General features: G+C 44.9%; 1 protein-coding gene across 15 annotated transcripts in view; it reads left to right on the plus strand.

The window, feature by feature from the left end:
- Positions 1-26,136, plus strand: part of CACNA1B (calcium voltage-gated channel subunit alpha1 B) — a 505,831-nt gene that overhangs the window by 241,989 nt on the left and 237,706 nt on the right. For all 15 annotated transcript variants that reach the window (XM_043498957.1, XM_038374486.2, XM_043498961.1 and 12 more), the window contains exon 7: positions 25,302-25,405. In XM_043498957.1, coding sequence (XP_043354892.1) covers positions 25,302-25,405 — 104 coding nt within the window. The remainder of the gene's footprint in view (positions 1-25,301; positions 25,406-26,136) is intronic.

Raw genomic sequence — 26,136 nt, forward strand, 5'->3', positions numbered from 1 at the left:
ATCTTCCATAGAGCAGGGGGGACACATGGATGGAGGGAGCTGCTGCCTTAGGCAGCTGCTGTGGTCTGGTCTCAGCTTGTGATCTAATTAACAAGGCAGTGTACTTCTGACCCCACGCTTCATACTTAAAGGGGAAATGCGCATCTCTATCTCTCAAACACACACAGGCTGTGTCTCTGTCTGCCCTCCCTCCTTTCCTGCTGCCTTGTAGAGTGTGAGAGTTAACCCCTGAGGGCTCAGCCAACTGCTAGTTCATCATTTAGCAGGAAGGCATTCCCTGGGAAATATCCTACTCTTTGACTCTTCCACCTCAACCAAGCTTCACAATCATTGTTGCTGTGTACAGTATTAAATTGTTTGTTTAAAACTTATAGTGTGTGTGTGTGTCTGTCTGTCCGTCTGTGTTAAAGTAGCATTTTTCAGGACCATAAATACAATGTTAAGTGAGGAGTTCCTGTACCATTTGGGCAATGGCTTCTACCTGTAAAAACAGAGTCCTGCATGGGCCTGTGACTGGCCCAAGTGACTCCAGAACTCCATCTTGGGGCTGGACTTTGCATAGGAGAGAGGAGGGGGGGGGTCTCCACCCACAAGAGAGAGTCTATTTAAGCCGATGAGAGACCCCTCCATTTTGTCTTCAGCTGGCTAAGGAGAGAGCCTCTCCACCCTCAAGGATACCTGAAAAAAACTGGAACAAAAGACTGTACCTACAGGGGGTGTGAGTGTTTGCTGCACCTGGACTAGAAGGAGATTAGTCTGTGAAAGGAAGCTTACTGGAACTGGTGAGGTTTTGTCTGTATTCAGTTTTCTTAGACAGAGACTTGCGGGTTTTATTTTATTTTGCTTGGTAATTCACTTTGTTCTGTCTGTTACTACTTGGAACCACTTAAATCCTACTTTCTGTATTTAATAAAATCACTTTTTACTTATTAATTAATCCAGAGTATGTATTAATACTTGGGGGGGAGGAAACAGCTGTGCATATCTCTCTGTCAGTGTTATAGAGGACGAACAATTTGAGTTTACCCTTTATAAGCTTTATACAGGATAAAACGGATTTATTCAGGGTTTGGACCCCATTGGGAGTTGGGCATCTGAGTCTTAAAGACAGGCACACTTCTGTGAGCTGCTTTCAGTTAAGCCTACAGCTGTTAGGGGACGTGGTTCAGCCCTGGGTCTGGGTTTGCAGCAGGCTAGCGGTCCGGCTCAAACCAGACAGGGTGCTGGAGTCCTAAACTGACCGGGCAGGAAAGCAGGAGCAGAAGTAGTCTTGGCAGATCAAGAGGCAGCTCCCAGCAGGTTTCACAAATGCTACCAGCTCAATACTGTCCATACTAAGGGTCCGACCCAGATCTTCATTACCAACAGGCATTGTGATTTTCTTGGATCTCATTTAGATTAATAATTAAAGTCTAAAGTTGTTTTAAAAATTGTGGGGAGGGGAATGATGCACTAATGTAAGAGTTCCTTGGCCAGATTGTAATTCTTGACAGTGAATTAAACTTTTAACAGTGCCAGGCAGGCGGGCAGATGAGCACTCATATGAATAAGGCAGCTGAGTGAGTGCACAGTAGTACAGGACTGAATGAATTTTTTATCACTTGATCCTGTTAGCATATTTATTGATTGATTTATTGGTGCCATAAGCCTTCAGATCGGTGCAGAAAACATTCCAGTTCTCCCTCTTTAAGTCTCAGCTTCTGGGAAAAGGGTAGGGTCAGAGGAGAGGGAGGGGGGAATAACAAAATAAAGATTTCGGTCCTGTTCATACTCCAGCTGAATTAACTGCAGGATGATTTGCAATTACTGTATTTAAACACACACACTGCTAGCAGGGTCCAAGCACAATTTCAGTGTTGCTAACTCTCAGGATTTTATCCTGAGTCTTGTGAAATTTAGCCTGGATTTTTTCTTAAACCCCAAGCTCCTGGAGTCATGTAATGGTGAGAATCTCTGTTTTTATCTTCTTTCTGTTTTCTTAAGGAATTTTCTAGCCCTCATGACGGTGGAGAGAAGTTTGAAAGTGAGGACCCTAAAAGCTCAAAAATCAAAAGGCGTAGTATATAAATCTGATGATTTTTTTTAAAAACTTTGTGCATTGGCAATAGAACTGAGTGGGCAAGTAACTGATTTTTTGATTTCCTGGCAGTTCTGAAAAATTGAAAAAAAATTGATTTGACCTGAACCATTTCCAGAAATTGCAAACAAAATTTGATGAATAAAGAAAAATCTTTTTTAGATTGAATGACTCAACCTGCAACTGATCTTTTGCAGTGGTGGAGAAGGAGGAGGTTGCCATTCTGACTTGTAACTCATTGGTCATAACACTCCCCAGGGATAGGGGAGACTCAGGTTTGATTCTCCACTCTGCCTGATGTGAAGAAAGAATTTAAACTTGGGTCTCCCATCGTGCAGGAGTGTGTCCTAACAAGGGCTGTGTATGAGAGAGAGAGAGAGAGAGAAAGAGAGACTGATGGTCAGGAGAACCATGCTAGCAGCAACTGTGTTTAAATGCTGATTCAGCAGAGCTAGCAAAGCTATCCATCTGAGTGTGCAGTTTCTAATAAAAATAAGATAATCTCAAGATTCCATTTATAAACTGTTAATAAAGGGCTAATAAAAGAGAAATGGGTGTTCCAATAAATGGTCAATCAGTTTTTACAGATTGTGAGAGACCAACAGGGCAATGCGTTTTTTATTACCATGAGTTACAGCCATCCATGACACCAGTAGCTGATGTGCTTAGAAACTTCCATACCATCTCCTGTTCAAGTCTGCAACGTGCTTATAATCTCTATGGAACATTTATAAATGGAACTTTACTATAAAGTATCTCATTCATGATTATAAGGAGACTTGGAATAGGTACCACTCTTACAGTTAATAAGAATGCTGTCCAGTGTGTTTTTCCTTTATTTTATTTTGTTTGGTTCTCTGTTGTTCGGAAAATTCTACTGGAAGTATGAAAATCAAGGGTGAAATCCTAGCCCCTTTGAAGGCAATGGCAGTTTTGCCCCTGACTTCAACGGGGGTCAAGATATCACCTAGAATGTCTTCCCCACCCAGTTTTGACTGCCCAGTGTGCGGTGGTGGAATTCCACTGAACCAAACTGTAAGTTCCCTTACAATCCTGAGAGATGGGCCAGGTGTGCTCCACCTTTTATTGAACCTGGGTTACATTCTAGATGACTCCGGTTCAAGTTTGGGGAGAGCGTGGGCCAGTTTGTTTTGTGGTGCAGATTATTCACACCCCTGAGCGACAAGTTATACTGAAGTAACCTGTTTCAGAGTAGCAGCCGTGTTAGTCTGTATTCGCAAAAAGAAAAGGAGTACTTGTGGCACCTTAGAGACTAACAAATTTATTAGAGCATAAGCTTTCGTGAGCTACAGCTCACTTCATCGGATGCATTTGGTGGAAAAAACAGAGGAGAGATTTATATACACACATACAGAGAACATGAAACAATGGGTTTATCATACACACTGTAAGGAGAGTGATCACTTAAGATAAGCCATCACCCACAGCAGGGGGGGGGAAAGGAGGAAAACCTTCCATGGTGACAAGCAGGTAGGCTAATTCCAGCAGTTAACAAGAATATCAGAGGAACAGTGGGGGGTGGGGTGGGGGGGAGAAATACCATGGGGAAATAGTTTTACTTTGTGTAATGACTCATCCATTCCCAGTCTCTATTCAAGCCTAAGTTAATTGTATCCAGTTTGCAAATTAATTCCAATTCAGCAGTCTCTCGTTGGAGTCTGTTTTTGAAGCTTTTTTGTTGAAGTATAGCCACTCTTAGGTCTGTGATCGAGTGACCAGAGAGATTGAAGTGTTCTCCAACTGGTTTTTGAATGTTATAATTCTTGACGTCTGATTTGTGTCCATTCATTCTTTTACGTAGAGACTGTCCAGTTTGGCCAATGTACATGGCAGAGGGGCATTGCTGGCACATGATGGCATATATCACATTGGTAGATGCGCAGGTGAACGAGCCTCTGATAGTGTGGCTGATGTGATTAGGCCCTATGATGGTATCCCCTGAATAGATATGTGGACAGAGTTGGCAACGGGCTTTGTTGCAAGGATAGGTTCCTGGGTTAGTGGTTCTGTTGTGTGGTGTGTGGTTGCTGGTGAGTGTAGTGCAGACAAGGTGTGAGCTAAATACAAGTTGGGACAGATAGTTAAGCATAAGGAGTAACACATAGAAGGGCACTTGAGATGGAGTTGGCAATAAGAGTTAGATTGTTATGCAAAAGGATTTTGAAGTGGGCTAAGGGTTAGCAGCGAGGTGTGTTCCAGGTTGTTGTAGTGAGCCATGAAACCAGTGTTCCTGTTCAGTCCATGGTTTTTAGTGTCTAGTGGCATTATGAATTTAAGTTCCTGGGCTCGCCTCTGGAAGGTGTTGTGCAAGAGTTTCCTTTGAGGACAAATATTGAAAGATGAGATATGGAGTGATCACTTTGTGAAAAGTGTTCACCCACTGGTGGCATGGTTTCTTGTCTTTTATCATTTTTCTGTGTGATTTCATTCAAGAGTTTAGTGATTGTCTGGTTTCAACCACCTAGTTGTTGTTGGGGCATTTGATGCACTGGATGAGGTACACCACATTCTGTGATAGGCATGTGTAGGACCCATGAATCTTGAGAGGTACATTGTGGGGGGTATTTATCATAGCAATGGGAAGTATGTCTGCAGATTTTGAGTCTGTTGTTCTGGCAGGGTCTGGTGCCGCTTTGCGTTAATGTGTCCTGGTCTGTGGGGAGCTTGCTTCTGATGATGAGTTTGCCAATGTTAGGGGGTTGTTTGGAGGCCAAAAGAGGGGGGAAGATATCTTTCAGGAAGAAGTCCCCATCAAATATGGATTGTAATTGTTCAATGATATCCTATATGGGTTCCATATGTAGTGTAGTGTGATAGGTGACAACTAAGGGTGTGCAGTCAGTATTGTTTGGTTTGTTTTTTTCCTGTACTGAAATAGGTTCTTCTGGAGTATTTGGATGGCTCTTTCCATGATGTGATCTACTTCTCTGGAGGCGTGTCCTTCTTTAGGTGGTAGTAAGTGTATTTAGGTGTATACCCTGGATTTTCTCCTCCTACCATGTTCTGTGCTATGTGAGTGCCTGGCTGTAGATAGATGATTTCTTGGTATTTTTGGGTAGTTACTGGATCTGTGAAGGCAAATGTAGTGATCCATGGCTTTCTTGTATATAGTCATTTGTAGAGTTCCATTGTTGAAGCTAATCGTGCTGTCTAGGAAGTCGATTCTGGTGTGACAGTGTTTTAGAGAGTGTTTGATGGATGAGAGGTGGTTGTTGAGTTATGGTGGAAATCTATATGGGAATTTAGAACGCCTTTTCAGAGGAGGAAATATCATTGATATATCTCAGGTATATTGTTGGTTTCATGGTGCATATTTCCAGAAATTCTTCCTCGAGATGGCCAGTGAAGAGGCTGGCATATTGAGGAGTCATCCTAGTACCCTTAGCTGTTCTCATGGTTTGTGCAAAGTGTTTGTTATTAAGTGTAAAGTTGTTAAGGGTGAGGATGAAATGGATGAGTTTGGCAATGTGTTTTGAGTGGATTTTGAATGTTCCACGTTATTTTGTAGGTATTTGAGACAGGCAGCGATGCTGTCATAGCGAGGGATGTTGATGTATAGGGATGTGACATCCATGGTGGCAATGACGGTTTTCTGTGTGATGAGTGGTTTGAAGATGGTGTTGTTATGATTCCTGGTATTCCTTTAGTAAGAGTGCCCTGGCAAGATACGGTGCGTCTTCGTGGGTCCCTTATTTGTGTATCTTGAGAAACAGGGGAAAGGTCTTCTGGGGAGGGTTCATGGGAGATGAGGTTGTAGAGTTTTTCTTGGAGTAGCTTGGAACAGGATTTGATGATATCTTTAAAATCCTGTGTAATTGTGGTGTGGAGTTGTCTTTTAGTTCTTTAGAGTAGGTAGTGTCAAAGAATACTCTGTTGGCCTTGTTGAAGTAGTAATTGCGATTAAGGACTACAATAGTGCCCCCCCCTTTGTTGGCTAGTTTGATCACTCTCCAGTGGTTGGATTCCAGGGATGGTATAGCTGTCCCATTGATGCTAGAGAGACTGTGGTGGATCTAATGTTTGTTGAGGATTTCATAGTCAATTTTTTTCCTGAAGCAATTGATATAATGATCAAGTGTGTGGTTTCGTCCACTGGGGGGGGCATCCAGTCAGGTAATTCTTTTTTCTTATGACTATTGGTGGAGATGTGGTAATTGTGGATGGTGTCATCTTTGTTGTAAAAGAATTCCTGGAGGCAGAACCAACGGAAGAATTCTTCTAGCTCTCCATATGCTAACATGGTATCAGGTTCTGTGTGGGGAAGAAGTCCAGTCTTTTGGAGAGTACAGATACTTCCCTTCTGGTTGGGGTAGTCTTGATAGGTTGCTGATGTTGGAGTGTTGTGCAGTGCCCATGTGGTGGGGCCTAGTGGCTTGGTTTATCTTAGAGGTGGTGTTCTGTTGGTTGTGGAATTACTGTAGTTGATTCCACTTTTTTGTTTTTGTGTTGGATGGCTGTCAACAGGGTGTTTTTTAGATAGTTGTTTTGGGTGTCCTGCATGATCTTCAGGTAGGTTTCCTGATTATTTTTTTTAATTCCAGTGTGTGGGAGCATGTGATGATTTCTTGTTTGAGATGGTCCCTTCGGGAGTAACTAAGGTGCAGGAGATGGTTCCTCGGTTTTCCTGTAGTCCTTCTGCAGAGCTGTTCAGCACGTTTGGAGTTGTAAGTAGTGGTCAGAGGGTTATAAGTGGTAAGTGCTCTGGGGATGATATTTTTTTTATTGCATTTGCTCAGGAAGTGGATGTCACTGGGGTTAGTCCAGCTTCCCACTACTTAATGTTGTGAAGTTTCCATTTTAAGCACCAAAACTATGTTTATCTCTTAGAAGCGTATTATACTTTTATTTTATTTGTAATGATATCTGTTTCCACTGTCTTATCACATAAAGATCTATCTTTATTAATAAATTTCTCTTTGTTTTACCCTAAATTCATGTCAGTGCCGTAATAAAGTAAAGCGTGCATCCTCAACTGTGCTAGCAGGCTGTTGTGGTCACTGTCTCTTCGGAGACAGTGGAGCTGGTAATTTCTGTGAGTGTCCAGTGACAGGGGCTGGGTATTGCAGGGAAAAGCTCTTCAAGGAGGTTCAGGCAGTGGTATGCACCAAGCTTTACCTGCAAGGCAAAGTAAGGGCTGGCAGAGTCCTGAGAAATTTGATTGGCGTGGTTAAAGGGGTGTGTGTGAGAGAGAGAGAGAGAGAGAGAGAGAAGGAGTTGTCACTCAGTTTAGCACCAACAAATCTCTCTTTTGCTAAGGCAGAGGTGTAGCAAGGTTACCCATAGTTCTCCTGCCCTGAGAAAGTGTCACACTTCTCTGCGGATCTCTAACTCCCTGGTGTGGAGGGGCACATGGGGGTGCATCATGAGTAACTCCACAAAGCTACTGTGGACTCAGCTGAGCTCTGAATCCATGTGAAAGAGAACTCAGGGCACCTCAGCTCACCCCTGCCGAGAGCTTCCATTAGCCCAGCCAATTGAAGGCTGCCAGACCATGTTTTCCCTGGATTGGAGCCTGGTTTCATTTCAGTTTCTGTCCAGAATGCAGTAAATAGCCCCTTTTCATCCGTGTGCTCACATCTCATGCTGCCTGCTTGGCCACCTGAGACTTAGCTCTTCTCAGCAGGGCCTTTAGGGACAGACACCTGCTCTCCCTCTGCCTGGCATTCAAATACCATGGTGCCATTGCAGTAGCTTTGTTCTCCTGTGTATCGGAATCCTCACATCCCATGCAGTGCTGCTTTGCTTAGGCCTGGTGAGGGCTCTCCCCTTCCGCCCTCTCTTCTCCCCCGTCTGCCTCACTGCTTCTATTTTTAGTTCTCTTCTTTTCAGCCATTCTGAGATTTGTTAAAAATTAGCATTATGTGCATCACTGCTCATGTTCCTCTGAGACTTGGGCATGAGAAAAATAGATCATGATGAAGTGGCGAGGTCCAGGTTGACTAGAAAAAGGCTAATGTAGTGCCCATCTTTAAAAAAGGGAAGAAGGAGGATTCGGGGAAGTACAGGCCAGTCAGCCTCTCCTCAGTCCCTAGAAAAATCATGGAGCAGATCCTCAAGGAATCAATTTTTAAGTGCTTAGAGGAGAGAAAAGTGATCAGGAACGGTCAGTATGGATTCACCAAGGGCAAGTCATGCCTGACTAACCTAATTGCCTTCTATGACGGGATAACTGGCTCTGCGGATGAGGGGAAAGCAGTGGGTGTGTTATTCCTTGACTTTAGCAAAGCTTTTGATTAAGTCTCCCACAGTATTCTTGCCAGCAAGTTAAAGAAGTATAGGCTGGATGAATGGACTATAAGGTGGGTAGAAAGCTGGCTAGATCGTTGGCTCAATGGGTAGTGATTAATGGCTCCATGTCTAGTTAGCAGCCGGTATCAAGTGGAGTCTCCAGGGGTCGGTCCTGGGGCCGGTTTTGTCCAATATCTTCGTTAATGATCTGGAGGATGGTGTGGATTGCACCCTCAGCAAGTTTGCAGATGACACTAAACTGGGAGGAGTGGTAGATACGCTGGAGGGTAGGGATAGGATACAGAGGGACCTAGACAAATTAGAGGATTGGGCCAAAAGAAATCTGATGAGGTTCAACAAGGACAAGTGCAGAGTCCTGCACTTAGGATGGAAGAATCCCATGCACCGCTACAGACTAGGGACCAAGTGGCTAGGCAGCAGTTCTGCAGAAAAAGACCTAGGGGTTACAGTGGAGGAGAAACTGGATATGAGTCAACAGTGTGCCCTTGTTGCCGAGAAGGCTAACGGCATTTTGGGCTGTATAAGTAGGAGCATTGCCAGCAGATCGAGGCATTGATGAGGCCTCATCTGGAGTACTGTGTCCAGTTTTGGGCCCCACACTACAAGAAGGATGTGGAAAAATTGGAGAGAGTCCAGGAGAGGGCAACAAAAATGGTTAGGGGGCTGGAGCACACGACTTATGAGAAGAAGCTGAGGGCACTGGGATTGTTTAGTCTGTGGAAGGGAAGAATGAGGGGGGATTTGATAGTTGCTTTCAACTACCCGAAAGGGGGTTCCAAAGAGGATGGATCTAGACTGTTCTCAGTGGTACCAGATGATAGATCAAGGAGTAATGGTCTCAAGTTACAATGGGGGGGAGGATTAGGTTGGATATTAGGAAAAACTTTTTCACTAGGAGGGTGGTGAAGCATTGGAATAGGTTACCTAGGAGGTGGTGGAATCTTCTTCCTTAGAAGTTTTTAAGGTCAGGCTTGACAAAGCCCTGGCTGGGATGATTTAATTGGGGATTGGTCCTGCTTTGAGTAGGGGATTGGACTAGATGGCACCCTGAGGTCCCTTCCAACCCTGATATTCTATGATTCTATGATGTGAAAGATCCTTCACTTACAGCCCCATCTTCCTACCTTCCAGCTCAGAGTGAGCTTTGTGGTTCTTTGAATCTCTGTTAGGAGTGAGTGACCAATGCTAAACTATGGGGAGAGGGCTTGGCTTTATTTTCAGCCCCTCGCTTTAAGAGGAAAAGAGGAATTGCCTACGTCAGCGTTTCCCAAACATCTGAGATTAGAACCCCGCTTCAGGAAAATGAAACCATTCTCAGTCCTACCACCCCTCAAACCCACAATGTGTTGTCAGAAGCCTACCAATCTTAATGGATACATGTACTGTGACCCTCTCCCCATAACTGATGTTTCTTGCCACCACACGAGGCTATATTATCAAAGTCCAAATTTCCTTATCAAAATGGGTCACATGATTCCATTGATAAATGTTTGATAGCTGTGATAAGTGTGTTAATACGTGAGTAGAAGGTGTTAGATACCTTCTGCTGATGTGCTTGGAACTATCATGGGTGGTTCTAAGCATATCCCACACTTTGGAGAACATTGGCATTGATGGAACAGACATATGGTCTATATAAATGTGGAAGCCAGCTTCTGCTACTGGCCTATATTGGAAGCTGAAGAGAGAAGCATAAAAATCTGCATCATGCACCTGGACAATTGTACCATAACAATGCTCTGTGTAGCTTTCAAAACAAGCCCTGGTTTTGGCCATGTGAAATGTGGACTGTGACCTATAGTCTTGTAGCTAGCGTAGCGGAATCTAGCAGCATTCTTTTGCCCAGCAACGTTTATAAAAATATGCCTAGAAGTAGTGAATTCTCGGGGGGCCAGAGTGGCTTTTCATTTGAGCCAATAAAAGAAATCTATTAAGGGTTTGGGCTTGTTTGTATTTTAATCATTTAATATCAAATGCCATGTTGATTCTATGCTGGGTTCATTTTTGATCAAATTAGCAAACAGCTGTGTGCTTTGCTCTTTTAAACATAAAACGACTGAGAGACTGGAACGTAATGATTTTTTCTTTTACTTGTTTTTAAATATTGCTGAATCTGGAGCGTTTGTGAGAATTGAAAGAATTGCAGAGCTGGGCTGATTCTCAATCAGCTGCCCAGTTAGGAAGCAGGAGCTGTGAAAGGATATGAGGAGGAGGAAGGGAGGTTTGAGTTGTCTGGTCCCTTATATCATTAAAGCAGTAACTCGAACAGCCCAGTTTTTGTTTGTGCCAGCAGAGGGTGTAAAAGATGAATCAAAGAGCTGCTCTCTTGGAGAGAGGGTCATCTCACTAGTCCTCTTCTGCTTTCAGCTTGTGAGCAGACCTGGCTCTAGAGGCCTGCAGTCCTTCAAGCTGTAGCAATAGTAAAGGTAATCTTGAGATCAGAAGCCATGCAGATGGGCAGAATTCCTGTTTGCATGATAGGAGATTACGGAGGGACATAACCATTGCCGGCCCAGAGATGATACAAATATCAAAATGGGCATGCATCCTTGAGAGGAAGGATGGTCCAGTTGTTAGGGCACTAGCCTAGGATTTAGGTAACCTGTGTTCAGTTCCCTGCTCTCCCACATACTTTGGATGAAGACCTCAAGCAAGTCATTTAGTCTCATTGTGCCTCAGTTTCCCATCTGTAAAACAGGTTTAATAGTACTGACCTGGGTTGCTGGGAGAATAAATACATTTAAGACTATGAGGCACTCAGATTCTTTGGTGCCGGGGGTTATCTAAGTTCTGAAGATAAGTAGATGCATTGTTGTATAAGAAAAATGATGCAGAATGATTTGGGGTGAGGAGAGGAAAAGTGGGGACTGCAGTTCCATTGACCCACCAAACCTGCCTGTTTTTTAGCTCACTATCTGGCCTTGCCACTGAGCTGCAGCTCCAAATCATTTGGTTACTTGAGACCTTTTGTCAATAAAATTCTGCAAAATATTTGTAAGGAAATCCAAAAGCAAGCTCTTGCCGGGTAGGCTGGACTCCAGCCCAAGCCTGAACATCTATATCACAATTAAACAGCCCCCTAGCCTGAACCCCACAAGCCCAAGTCACAAACCAGCTGCGAGTGTTTAATTGCAATGTAGACATGCTCTGTGATTCCAGATGAGTTTGGTTCCAAGACTTTGTTTTAAATGTAAATCCAAAGTTCCAAGTGCAACTTAAGACTTGTCTATGTGGGGACATTGACTGGAATAGCTATTCTGTAACAATGATTCCACTATAGCAATTATGGAATAAGATTGTCCACATGGGAATTCCAGAATCGCAATATAGCTTCAAATTCACATCCTACCTTTTATTGGAATCACCTCCCATGAAGCCAAGCCCTTAGGTATCAGCAAATCCCACACAAACCAAAAACAAAGAGAAAGTTCTTGCAACAACTCTGCCAGCCAGAAATACTCAGTTTGATACAGCTCTAATTCTGATTTACAGTCACAACCCACCAGCCCAGTTACGTACAATAGAAAGGGATGAATGAGCCTATTCCCGTGGTGCTGCTAGCAACTCTGGGTGATTCAGATGTGTGTTCAGTGCTTCCCATTCAGATGTCTTGTTCCTGAGATTTAGACTTGACTGTGGGGAAAAAAAAAAGTTTGCCTCAAACTCAAGTGTAACATGTAAAGCCTCAGTTTCATTTCAAAATATACATCTACTATGAGCCCAAGCCACAACCTTCAGGCCAGGATACAAATTTCCTTAAAGTTCAGAGGTGCTTGGATCTGCCATTTTGGCTCAGCCCATTTTGAAGATAAAGGGGTTTGCTCTGAATTGGATCTGAATCAGGATCCGAGTTGAGAGAGGTTCAGATGTGAAGTTTTAGGTCAGGCTTTAGCTAGGTTTTCTGGCATTTTTTAAAAACTCCAGCTTTTGCTTTTCACTCCATGATTTCCTGTGGTAGCGAAGGACATGGGCTGGGGAATATAGAGTATGGTTTTGACTTATGTTTACTGCCCATTAATTTCAAAGACTGATCAGTTTTCATTGTGTCCTTCACAATGTTGAATACCCTCTGTCAAACCCCTCTACCGCTTCTCCTTTCTAGGCTACAGAATTCTCACTATCTGTGTGTGTCTTCTAATAGTTAGGCCATCCCCCTGCCAGTTTTATTTTGCTGGGAAAGGTCTGCTGATATTGTTTCTACCCAAACTGTCATGCCAATGTAGAGCTAAATACCATATCCACTCTATCAATGGAACTGAGCATCTGAAAAACAATAACCAGAGTTATTTGATGCATGTGATGTCTACACTACAAGTGCTATGGAGGTGTGGCTGCAGTGTATACACTTCCTACATTGATGGAAGGGGTTTTTCTCCAAGCAATGGTAGCTAGGTCAAAGAGAATTTCTTCATCAACCTAGCTGTGTCTGCACCAGGGAGGGTTAGGTTGGCTTAACTATGGTGCTCAGGGATGTGATTTTATAAAGCTGATATTAGACCGGGTCTATGTGTATGCCAAAGTTAAAGTGGACTGAAAAAGAAAGTTTGCAAGTAGCTACTATGTGATTTTATACTACTGGTGTAGTGGCTAGGGCATTGGACTGGAACTCAGGAGAGCTAGATTCTGCTCCCAGCTCTGCCCCTGACTTGCTAGGTGACTTTGGGCAAGCCTCTGTGCCTCAGTTTCCACATCTGTAAAATGGGGGTACTCATACTGACCTCCTTTGTAGAGTGCTGTTAAACCTACTGATGAAAAGTGCTATAGAAGAGCTGTCTGTTATTGTTATTACTATGCCACTGAAAGTCAAAGTCACATCCGTTTGCTGACACCAGTTCATTCATGGGTCTGTGGAAACAGGAGATGGTGAGACGAAATCTCTTTGACTGTGACCCATCTGACAGGGCAGAATTCCTCTAGGCAGCGCCCACTGGCTTTTTATAGCCTTTTATAGACCAATGGTTGTTTAATGGCGTTCTCTGCCTCATGACCCCTGACAGCATCTTACATCCACAGACATGAGCACTTCCTATTGTTCAACGAGTCATTATGGTTTATTGTCCATTGTTTAGTTGAAAGAAAGCACTGACCCTACAATTCACAGAGTAATGCAATTAAAGTGTGTTTCTATAAAGCACAGAGCAGGAGGATAATCTCAAATAGAAATTATAACAGCGTAGCCTACCTGTGTGTATTGCTAATATACCCATCATTGACACAGGCTCTAGGTATTCCTTTTACCACTTAAAAGATATTCCAAGGTTCAGTTTTTTTTCCCCAAAACAATTTTAGTTGAAAAATGGCCCTTTTCCCCAAAACTGGAAATTCTTACCCAATTATTATTTTTGTTTAGATTTTCTGTTATGATGAAATTGGAAAACAAAAAGGAGCTTTTTTATTTTATCGCTTGACCTCCTTTCCGTCTCCTTTTTCTAGAGCCAAAAATAAGTGCAAATTTTTTTTTAAGAAGTGTGTGGGGAAGGGGGAAAGAATAAAGGGGGGAAGGTAATGCCGAAAAAAAGGAAAAACTTTAAAAATTTCAAAATCAACATTTTTTAATAATTGTTGGGAAAAAACTTGAATAAGTAAAAACCTCTTTCCTTTTGAGATCTGCAGAATGAAAGGACTTCAACTTTTTTGAACCTTTTCACAATTTCCCCTCTCAGTTTGTGACCAGCTCTGCTTTGAACCTTTGAAAAATAAAGCAAGTGACGTGTAGTGCCTAATTAATATTCTACTAGCTGTGCCTACTTTTAGGCATCTGAGTTCTTTGGCATAGATGAGGCAAAGTGAATCAAGTGCTGATCAGAGCTCTATTCACATAGAAATGCTGTTGTCAGCTGAAACCAGGCTAGGGAGGCATGGGCCATCTAACCCTAAATGATACAAAGGGGTTAAGGGGTGACAAATATCTGCTTGGGAAGAAGTATTTAATAATGAGCTCTTCAGCTTCCAGTCTTTGGATCATACTACATCTTTCTCTAGATTGAAGTTCTCAAATTCAGACTGGAAGTAAGGCATACATTTTTAATGGTGAGCGTAAAGAAACCACTGGCACAATTTACCAAGGGTCGTGGTGGATTCTCCATCACAGACACTTTTAAAATCAAGACCGGATGTTTTTCTGAAAGATCTGCTGTAGGCATTATTTTGGGGCAGTTCTCGGGCCTGCGTTATACAGGTGGTCAGACTAGATGATCACAATGATCCTTCCTGGCCTTGGAATCTATGAAGAAAATACCTTCGCTGGATCACTGAAGATAATTTCCAAGTTTATTACTTAGCTTAGAAGCTCTTTGTTCCATGTTTGTACAGCACCTACAACACTGGGGTCCTAGTCTGTGACTGGGGCTCCGAGGTACAACCATATTAAAAATAATAATTTCTGCATTGTGTAGGACCTGTGTGGGAAGAAATATTTGGCGCTCTCAGGCTTTCAGACTGTGGAAGAGGACAGGGGTGAAGGGGGATGCTGGTTATTTTCCCTAGTGTTACAGTTGATTAAGAGTTAACAGGATGCCAGAAATTTGCATCTAGTCAAAATTTTGCTGCAAACCCAATGAACTATCTAGAGGGCCTATTAAAAGGAAGAAATGGATTATTGCGCAGGCCAGTTTCAGGAACAAAGATAATAGAGGGAACAAAAGCTCTAATGAAAGGCTTTGTACACATGCTTCTTGCCTAGCAAAGGGGGACAAAATGCTCAAAAAAGAACATTTGCAAAAAAAAAAAAAAGTCCCCCTTAATAACCACTTTGCAAGCAACACACTTGCATGGCCAGCTGCCTGGTCGTGCCTCAGCTGAAGACCATTCAGAACCTTTAGCTAGTGCAGAGTGAGCCCCCATCTGCTTAATTCACAGGGGATGTGTGACACCTGTGGGGCTGGGCTGGCTTCTAAGTTATTTCAGGGTGTTTGTGTTAGGAGGATGAATGGTCCAGTGTAGAGCCCTGCACTGGACTAGCGTAGAGACTTGCAGAGGGACTGGGCTCCCACGGCTCCCACAGGACCTGCTGCTATAATAGCGGGAGCAGGTGGGAATGAGTATTGCGGGGCGGGATGGGAGCGGGATTAAAAATAGTCCCGCACAGTTCTCTAGTCCAGTGATTACGGGGCTAGCTTGGGATGTGGTAAACCTGGCTTCAATTCCTTGCTGTGTCATAGGCTGTGACCTTGGGCAAATCATGGAGTCCCTCAGCACCCCATCACTGAAATGGGGATCACAGTACTTCCTTACTTCACAGTGGGGCTGTGAGGATAAATGCATTAAAAATTCTGAGGTGCTCTGATAGTAGGGTAAGGGGGGGGCACATTTAAATATCGTAGAGACTTGTTCTGGTTGGTTCAGTGATTGCCTCTCTGTGTGAAATTCCTAAAGGTGCTTGACTTTGTAGCCCCCAGACTGAAATGAGAGGTGGCTAGAAACTGGCCATGCTCAGTGTAGGGTCTGGAATTTGCTTCTTCTGATTAGTCCCCTGGAGCCCATGGTTGTCCTGTTGCAAAGTCTATCACTTTTTCTAGGGTGGAGGGCTAAGTGGTTGGGAGCAGGTGCTGGGCAAAATTTGTTTGGGTGGGTAGAGGAGGGCTCCATGTGGAAATTAGTCCAAATTCTACTCTGTTGCCTGTGTTGATTATGGCAGTGTGTATCTGCACCCAGAGTTATGAGTAGGAAGAAAGGGAAATAAAACACAAATGGCTTGGCTCATTAGCAGAAGTGGCGTGGAGAATTGTGAAAATCAGATGAAAGGTAAATGGAATTCAGCTCAGTGATCTAGCTGAGAGTTTCCCCCGATGTGAAAGTGCTTCTTTAAGGGAAGATTATAATTTAATTGCCCCAAATAAGTCAGATTCTGCCAGTAGTTAAATTAACTAAGATAGAGTGAACTTTGGGTACATCATGCATTTTTGTAAAAGACATACTAACGGGCTAATGGTCTGTTTATTTCCACCTCAGATACCACTGTCAAATTAAATCTCTTCTCTATTGAACTCCAAAACACTTATAAACATTTCTTTTGGCACCTTAGAGACTAACAAATTTATTAGAGCATAAGCTTTCGTGAGCTGTAGCTCATGAAAGCTTATGCTCTAATAAATTTGTTAGTCTCTAAGGTGCCACAAGTACTCCTTTTCTTTTTGTGAATACAGACTAACACGGCTGCTACTCTGAAACATTTCTTTGTTAACTTCTGCATGAGCTGCATTTCATATGGACAGAATGTGCTATGTCACCATAGCTGTATTCCTTCCCTAAAAGAGGCAGAGGCATTCAAGCCAAATCTTCCACCCCAGTCAAGAGGGGAAACTTATTTAGACAACTCTGTGGTTCCCTGTGCAAAGACAAATGAATTGATTCTTCTCTGTCATTGGTGTAAACCAAGAGTAAGCCTGCTAAAATAAATGGATTGTGCTACTAAGAGAAGACAACCAAGGCCACTATTCAAAGAGACCTTCAGTTTTGGATCTATGGACAGAATCAACCCAGATGGACTTGAACTACGGGGATACATACTCCAGCAGCTAGCTTATGCTGCCATGGAGTCAACGCTATTGGTACCTAAGCTAACATGGGTATGGCTACACGGGCTGGAGTCACACCTCCGATTGCACTGTCGACATACCCTGAAAGAGACTTTGGGTGCTGATCCTAGACAGCAACACAGACAGTGTTTGTTAAGGTGGGAGGTGGAGAGCCAGAGGGAGTCACAAGATCTGTGTGTCTCCAGCAGCCCCCATAAAGAATCAACACTTGAGCAACTACAGTCCGGTCCTGTCTGATCACTTACCATAAAAGATGCTTCAGGTCCTTGCCACCCTTCCATGGCTACACCATTCTCTAGTTCCTGGTTTTGACTGGGACCAGAGACACAACCAGAAACGACTCTTGTGGTATTGCTGCCTCAACCAGAAACATAAGAATGGATTTCCAAATTTTGCAAATTCTAGATGTTCAAATAAGTATCTCAGCATTTTGGATGCTTATCATAGCCTGAACTTCCAAGTCCCCAATGATAATGTTTTACATTCATCCCAAAGAATTCCAACCTATGTGCATATAGCACTCACTTTGGGTGGCCTGAGGCAACCAAACGACATGCATTATTCTACTCGAGAAGAATGATGGAAATTTTGATCGAGAATAAGCCCCTGCTCTATGAAAAGTGCCATGAAAGCTTTAATGTCCAGTCCAAGCTGACAGGACCTTAAAAAACAAAGTCTCATCCCTCTGTAATAAAAGAAGAGCCATAGTGGCCAATAGGATAAAGCACTGGGACTTCAGTGAGCTGGTTTCCAAAGGCCAGTGAGTTGAGAGAGGGTGGGGACAGGTACTTGTACCTGGTGGTGGGGGCCTTTGGATACCATTCGACCCTTCCTCTCTCCCTGTGTAATAACAGAGCTAATTTAGACTCAATTGAGAGCCTCATTCCCACAGAGCTGAAATCATTGATACCTAGATCTAAGCATTAGACCTGCTTTGGGACAGTGTCTGATGCAAGAGACTGCCCATTGTGGACCAGCAGTGAGGCTCCCCCACTAACAGCTGAAATCACTGAGAGCTGAGTTAAGTGGCGGGACCTGAAGATATCCCAGTGGATTGGTGAGCAGCTGGCAGGGTGGCCAGCAGAGAGCTGTGGAGATCGGTCAGCAAGGCGACGGGCGGAGAGGCTCAGTGATTGGCCAGTATGGTGGCTGGTGGAGAGGTGCAGTGGTCGTCCAGGCGGCTGCCGGGGAGGAGCAGTGAGCGAGTGCCCAGGCAGTGGAGTGAATAAAGTGCCTTCTTACCCACCACCACCCAGAGTGCGAGGTGAACTCTGCCCATGCACATCTGGACTCTGCGTCTGCACTGACCAAGGACAACAACTGTGAGTGGGGTGCAGAGAAGGGATGGGCACGTTAAAGGGGCTTTTGGTTGCTGGACTTAAGAACCCGATGGAAAAGGACACTGCCCAACGTACTTGGAGGTTGGTCTTTTGCTCATGGTTTAGGTTTATGAACCCTGTTTGCGGTGTTTTCCCAAATTAATGACAGGTTACTTCCCTCCTTTTATTAAAAGTTCCTTTTCTACACTCAGACTCCGTGCTTGCAAGAGGGGAAGTATTGCCTCTTAGAGGTGCCCAGGGGTGATGTGTAATTGTCCCAGGATACTGGGTGGGGGCTTGAGCTGGTTTTGTGTTGTATTGTTGAAAAGAAATGCCTAGATATTGAACCTGGTCCTTGTTGCTGCCAATTCCAATGGGCAGGAGGGTTACCTATAGCACTAGCCCCATGGTGCATCTAGGTTCTACCAAAATAGCAATATGTGAAATTAAACATATCTGTCTCAGAGTTACGAAGGGCTTTTTTGACCAATTGGGATTTGAGCTGGTTATTCCAGAGGGGCATCAAATATAATGTCTTGACTGCTAAACTACCCCATCACTGAAAAGGCAGTGGGAGGAAAACATAATAAATCACATGGTGTTGTAGCCTGAACTTAATATCAGAGGGAGAAAAGGCTAACTCCACCAAGGACTTGTCTATATGCAAACTTGTACTGGTTGAACTTAGTGTGATTTGAAACCTAGTTAAAACATTGCAAAAGGCTGTGTGGACGCTCTTACTTTGGTTTACTTTCTGTTTAATTTAAATGGCTTAGGAGCAGGTTAAAACTAAAATGGGATTACCTAGCATGCACACAGGGGTTTGCAGTGGTTAAACTAAACTGGTGCAAATTTGCACATAGGCAACCCCGATCATTATTTGTGTACCCCAGAGGCGGGAGTTGAGGGTCTGCTGAAGGTGATAGCGAGGTTTTGTGGGAGGGCCTGGAGAACGTTCAATTTTCAACTAAAAACCTGGAAGGCAGGAGGTGAAATGAAATATAAATAGTTATTTGTTCAACTATTCTGTTTATTGTTTAAAGTTCACCGCAGCATGACAGTACCAGGAAGGGGAATTCAAAGGCTCTGCCATGTGCCACCCAACATCTTCCTGGGGGGAGGCCTGTTTTGTTCTACTGCTTTGTTGTTCCCAAAATGGATTTCATCGCTCTCAGCACAACGTTTAGTGGGTTATTTGAACAGGTCGTTTAAACACGCATTGCTATTCTGTTCGGGCCATTCGGCCCTTGACATGCGTGAACCTGAGCTGCATAGCAGGAGGTTGTGGGCGTATTGTTTGCCCGGGTTGCAAAAATCTGTAAACTCCAGGCTTTAGACCATGCTTAGTCCCTTAGGGTATGTCTACATTGCAGTTAGACACCCGGGGCTGGCCCATGTTAGCTGATTCAGGCTTGCAGGGCTTGGCCTAGCGGCTGTGTAGCTGCGGTGCAGATGTTCGGGCTGGGGCTGCGGGTGTCTAATTGCAGTCTAGACATACCCTTCGAGCTGAGAGAAGCCCCTTGAGGCATGTGCTAGTTTTCAGCTCTCTGGCTTCTGCTAGGTGGAGTGCAGACAATTTGCCTATGAATATTTGGGAGTTCTTTCATTCATTAGAAAAAGTACATCATTAGAAACCCAAAGGGGTGGAGGATGGAGTGATTGTAAGATTCCAGGAGCCATTTTCTCCTGTGGAATTTTTCTCCCTTGGAACATTAGCATAGGCAGTGGCTGGCCATTCCCAGGGAAGGAGTGTGCAACTGACAACAACGCCTCCTCTCAGTATTATTAGCTGATCCCTTTGGACTAACCAGATGACTGGACACATTTCCATATTCCTTTTCTTGTCCAGAATCTTGGCTTAGCGTCATGTGAAAGTGCACAGAGACACTTCTGAAAAAAAGAGAGATGGAACAACAGCTGGGAGGGTTTGTAGTCTGGTTAAAGTAAGGGAACAGTGGAGTCAGGGCTGCTGGATTCTACTCCCTCCTCTGGCACCAATTCATTTTGTGGCCAGATGCAAGCCTCTTAATCTCTCTATGCCTCCAACCACTCATCTGTTCAATAGGTTAATTTAATCATCTGTTAATACTTCTCTACCTAAAAAGGTACATGTGATGCTAAATTAACTATTGTGCGCTAGGCACCTGGGCATTACTAGAACAGAGGCTCTCTGTTAATGCAAATTGTTTTACACTAGTCTATACAGAAACTGCTGCAGCCTCCCCTTGCTGTTTGTTGCTTGGTCTGGCTCTGCAGGGAACATCACACTTTTCCTCCCAACCCCCTTCATCATTAGTGGAGATGCAGCTGACAATGGAGGCAAAGTCTTCAGGAGTATTTACATGCTCCTTTTTCATAACGATGCTGGAAGGTGGCCCCTTTGATCAGCGCTGTTTGAAGTCAGTGGAATGTGGAATTCAGCAGCTATGCCCAGGATTCATGAAGCTCCCCTGGTGATTTCCCCAGCCAGAGGGAGTGTGGAACTGAAAGTAGGTAGAGTCCCTGGAGGAAGAACTTTCCACTGCCCTGAGGTACACAGGGTTGGGGAGATTTGACTGAGCTGGCAGGTCTCCATTGATCTGTGCTGGCTGGACCAGAAATCCCATCTCGTGTTTGATGGAATTGGGTCGAGCTGAGTGCGGCTGTTGCTCCTTCTCTTCCAATGGCGAGAAGCTCAGAAAACAAAGACAGCCTCCTCCTCCTGGTTTAACAGGGCAAAAGGGCTCTGTCCCCTGGCATTTTCAGTGCCATAGAACCACCAATGAAGCTGCATCCAAGAATAAGGCGAGAGAAGGGAAAGAGGCAGGATGGCACAAAGGGTTTCTAGTCATTGCAGCCGATTGCAAGCAGGAGTGAATTGCTGTCAAACAGATTGTCTGAAAGCATAATTTTAAAAGAATTCACAATGAGACAGAGGCTGCCATCTTCCTAGTGCAATGAGACAAGGTCGCCTAAGGCTTTAGCATGGATTAGGGCAACAAGAATGCCTGAGGGTTTGGCTGTACAGCATCTGGGACGGGTTGAGCAAACTTTTTGGCCTGAGGGTCACATCTGGGTATGGACATTGTGTGGCGGGCCATGAATGCTCACAAAATTGGGGGTTGGGGTGCAGAAGGGGGTGAGGACTCAGGCTCTGGAGTGGGGCTGGGGATGAGCGGTTTGGAGTGCAGGAGGGTGCTCTGGGCTGGCACTGAGGGGTTCAAGGGCAGGAGGGTTATCAGGGCTGGGGCAGGGGGCTGGGGCACAGGAGGGGGTCAGGGATGCAGGCTCTGGGTGGCCCTTACCTCAAGCAGCTCCGAGAAGCAGCAGCATGTCCCCCATCCAGCTCCTATGCAGAGGTGCAGCCAGGCAGCTCTGTGCACTGCCTCATCCGCAGGTGCCACCTCTGCAGCTCCCGTTGGCCATGGTTCCTGGCCAATGGGAGCTGTGGGGGGCAGTACTTGGGGCAAGGGCAGCATGTGGAGCCCCCTGGCTGCCCCTATGCATAGGAACTGGAGTGGGGACATGCTGCTGTTTCCAGGAGCAGCGCAGAGCAGGGCAAGCCCCTGCCCCCGCTCCCGCTCCCCGGCTGCAGTGCCGGAATAGGGCAAGCCCAGGACCCCGCTCCCCAGAGGGAGCTTGAGGGCCGGATTAAAACGTCTGGAGGGCCGGATGTGGCCCCTGGGCCATAGTTTGCCCATCCCTGATCTGGGAGGTGTGATTCCCTGCTCAGGCATATGTACACATGCTGGCTCCACTCGAGCTAGTGTTTATGAGCAATGTGGCTATAGCGGCCACATATGGGTGGTGGGTTGGACTGGCCACCGAAGTACAATCCTGCCCTAACTCCTCATTGTTTGTTCAGCCGAAAGCATTCGCCGGATTTGACCAGAATTTGCAAACCGTTTTGATTTCAGCAAATTCAAATGAAAAGTTTCTCGCAGCTCTGGTGGTAAGGATAAATGCCTGAAAGACTGTGAGGTGCTCAGATACGGTGGTGATGGGGGGTCACGTATAAACCCTTAGCAGGGTACAAACGGGGGGCTTGTAAAGTGAAATGCCAGTTCTGATGCTGCTGGGAGCTGCCCGGTAAGTGCCTTCTGCATTTTGACGCAATGCTGTCACCTCATTAAAAGTGTTTTATTTCCATCCCTTCCCTATCCGGTTAGTCCTGCAATTGGGATTGAACAGCACAAACGGTCAGCCAAGCATGAACTGGAAGCATAAAAATTGATTTGATCTCTTGGCTTCCCCCAGTTAATGAGGAGGTCTGGAGTCAGGGTGTGGGAGTCCAGCCCAGCCTCTCCGCTCATGGAGCACTGCCCTCTGCGGCTCGGCGTCCCAGGATACAAGGCTCTGCTGCCGAGGGTTGGGAGTTCCTTTTTCCTGGCAGCTCACAGGTGGATTCATGAAAGCATCTCCCTGGGGCAGGGTTGGAGCCAGAAGCTGTGTCCAGACACAAGTTTTTAGGGCTGTGGAAAAGACCCCGCCCCCGAGAAGATTCCTATGGCCCCTTCTCCCTTCCTGCTGAATGCGGCCTGCACCTTGACCCTTTTGTGCATGCGAAGAACAAACAGAGCAAGGCCCTTGCGTGCTCCAAACATAAGGCGACCCTGCAGACGCTCAGAGAAAGGTGCTCAATGCGACACCTTTCTGCCCATTCTGTTCTAAAGGCTTTGATCGTGGAATTGAATCATGGATCGGTCACCAAGTTTGGGCTTCAGCTGAATAAGTAAATGATAAACAAATGATCACTGGGCAACATTTTAACTTATAAAGCAGTGGATGTTTATATGAATTCTCTCCTCTCATGTATGCCCTTCCTCTGTGCTCCCCCTTTGGCCTTTTCTAGACCCCTTTGTCCCATCAGCCTGATCAGGGCAGGCCAGACTACAGTTCCCAGTATTAGTAAATGTGGTCTGCCATTGAGGGAGCGTTCCATCCATATGCCACTGTGTTAGCTGTGCTCTTGGCCAACAGAGTGAGAATTGAATGGGGTCCTCCAGGGCTAAAAGCCTATGCTGCTAGAGCTTGAGCGAATGGACCATGGTTCGCTCCCTGGTGCTGTAACAAACTCATCTCCTCTGTGGGTCAGGCATGGAGGGGCACCTGTAGTGCACTCTCACCGCTGGGTCACCACTGAGCGTCAACACTATCAGCGGAGCCAGAGCATGTGGGGAAAGAGGCATGAAGGGTGACACCAGTACTCACGCTTCATCCTTGTGTGTTCAGCACAGTCCTGTGGAGAAGGGGCAGGGAAGAAAAAGAGAGGAAGAGTAGAAGGGAGGGAAACTAAGAGCAGGAGGAAAGAAGAGAACAGAAAGACAGAAAAAACTGCAAAAGAAGGAAAAATATGGGGATGGGGGAAGGCTGAAATATATTGGTGGTGGCATGTGTTTTTTTTAAAGTATTTTGTGGGAGCAGGGGGATGGCCCGGGTGTGGGACAACCCGTTTTCCCTCCTTTAGTTTCTTTCTTTCTTTCTTTCTTTCTTTCTTTCTTTCTTTCTTTCTTTCTTTCTTTCTTTCTTTCTTTCTTTCTCTTCAGAGGTTTGTAACTAGGACAGCATGAAATGCTGGCAGGGACAATTTGTTAGCCCCTCTTATTGTTGGCGAATCACCAGTCAGCTGCTGTAGATATTTATAAATACTTAGTTATTCCAAGAAACTTTCCTCATGAATCTGATCCTTAGTCTCAGTCGTTCGAGGAATGGTTTGTGTCAATGTATACTCCACCGGTGACTCATGAGCTATTTGCCACGATGAATACTTCAAGTCTTTTTGTTATCTGTAATTCATACTATATAACTTGTCATCTAAGTCACACGGTATTTGTTTTTGCTCCCTGATTGGATGACTCCCAAACCACACAAGGAGCTTTCAAGATGGCTTCACGAACGCGTGTGGTTCAAATTCTTGTCAACGCATTTGTGACACTTCCTCTTCCTGTTGTGAGCAAAATTTCACTTGCACAAATGTTGGGAATGGTGAATATAAGGCATGACACATTGTGAATAAAAGACTCTGTGTCAAAGAGAGTTAAAGGATTTTGTTCAAGCCAGTGCTCACAAGTATTTCCCTGCAGTATTTGCCAAGTTCTGTTTACAATCTATCAGGCATTTCAGGCCTGTATCAGGGATGGAGGAACTGTGTCATTCTTTCACCATTGCAAAAGGAGAGATGCAAATTTCCCTTGTTTTCCCCCCTCAATCTTCAAATGAGCTGGTTCAAAAGTTGCTGCATTCTTCCTCCACAAGAGAAGAATCTGAATGCTCCAAGGCTCATGGCTTGGGTAGTGGCTACATGGCATTTTACTTTTCAGCAATTATTTGAAGAGCTCCCTTGTGGTTAAAGAATGTAGAAACTTTGTCAGAAACTAAAACCAATGTCTTCCCCCCCAGTACACACAGTTGCTTGCTCAGAAAGTTTTAGATACTAGTTTCGATGACAGACTTCCAAAGTGCGGAATAAGCAGATGTGAAGTTGGCATCACTCTAAAGGCTACATTCACCTTATTTGTTTTGCCAACCGTTTTCCTCTTTTTCTGTTTGGGGTGGGTGTGTGTGTATGAACTCTTGGCATGCTGCCATGTGCTGCGTTAATTGCCACACACACAAAAAGAAGACTGCATCTCCCTCGTGTGCTTTGTGTCTTGGTTCAGATATAAACACAACACATATGTAAACACATGGTAGCTCAGACCTTAGATAGGCAGGGAGTTTGGAATGGAGGGGCTATTTCTGTAACAAGGTGGATGACTGGGTTGGATATCTGAATTTGTGTGTCAGGAAGGAATGCCAACAGGCCATCCTGAGGTTGGAGGGGTCTGGTCCTAGGGTCCTTTCCATCAGAGACTGTTGTTCTTGCTGGAGTTGGTGGCAGTTTTGTGATGTGGATACCTCATGCGCAGTACAGTGAGACCCAAATTTGCTTCATTCTGTTCCTGGGATTTCAGTCCTCAGTTCAGTTGCTGCACATTTAACAATACTAATTAATATTGGCACAGTCTATAGGGAGTCTAAAGGGAGGATCCATTGTCCATTGCCCTGCAATGATAGATGTTTGCTTTTCTGGGGACTGATAAAAATATTGCTTTTCTTTCTTCCCTTCTCTATTTCCAGACCAATGATGCTGCAGGAAATACCTGGAACTGGATTTACTTCATCCCTCTCATCATCATTGGCTCTTTCTTCATGCTCAACCTGGTGCTGGGCGTGTTATCAGGGTAAGGCGCCAATGACTTGTCTGTCTCCATCTGGATGTGAGAGGCAATAACAGCTTCAGCATGTTGGACTGCGTGTTGTGGGCAGGGACTGGGACGGGAGGGTGACACACCAGACTCAACACATTGATTTAGTTTCACTCCCTACCTACTCCCTTTCTCTTCCTTGTAATAGTGTGCCCCTATGAGGCCACCACACAGCTGTAACCTGAGGCCACCAGCAGGGCTGGTGGAAAGTCAGTAATCAAGATGGTCCCGAACTGTCAAGCATGACTTCAATTGCCAGGGTTAAGGGAATTTCATGGAATACACTAACTTAGGCCTTGTCTAGCGAATACTTACTCAAGTGCTGAACTGTAAGCAGGTGAGTAACCTCACTAAAGGCAGTGAGACTATTCTGATGCTTAAAATTAAGCATGTGAGTATGTGTTTGTAATGCATTTGGGTATATTTCCCTCTAGTGATGGGCTCCAGTGATGGTAACAGCCTGCTACTTACTCCCAGATGATGGAATTACCTTGTAAGCTCATGCAGTGGTAGGGGCTTGTGCCTTGGGTTACATCCACTATGGTATCTGTGGCTACATCTACACCACACAGAACTTGGGGCAGCAAGTAGGGTATGCATAGCTACACCTCACAGTGAAAGGCAGGCTGTGTCCATGCTGTGGTGTATAGGTACAAGTGTCCATGAAGGTTCTGGCTGGGGAGAGGCAGTGGGGAAGGAGCAGGTCA

This window comes from Dermochelys coriacea, chromosome 16 (assembly GCF_009764565.3).
Source record: "Dermochelys coriacea isolate rDerCor1 chromosome 16, rDerCor1.pri.v4, whole genome shotgun sequence".
Taxonomy (NCBI): domain Eukaryota; kingdom Metazoa; phylum Chordata; order Testudines; family Dermochelyidae; genus Dermochelys; species Dermochelys coriacea.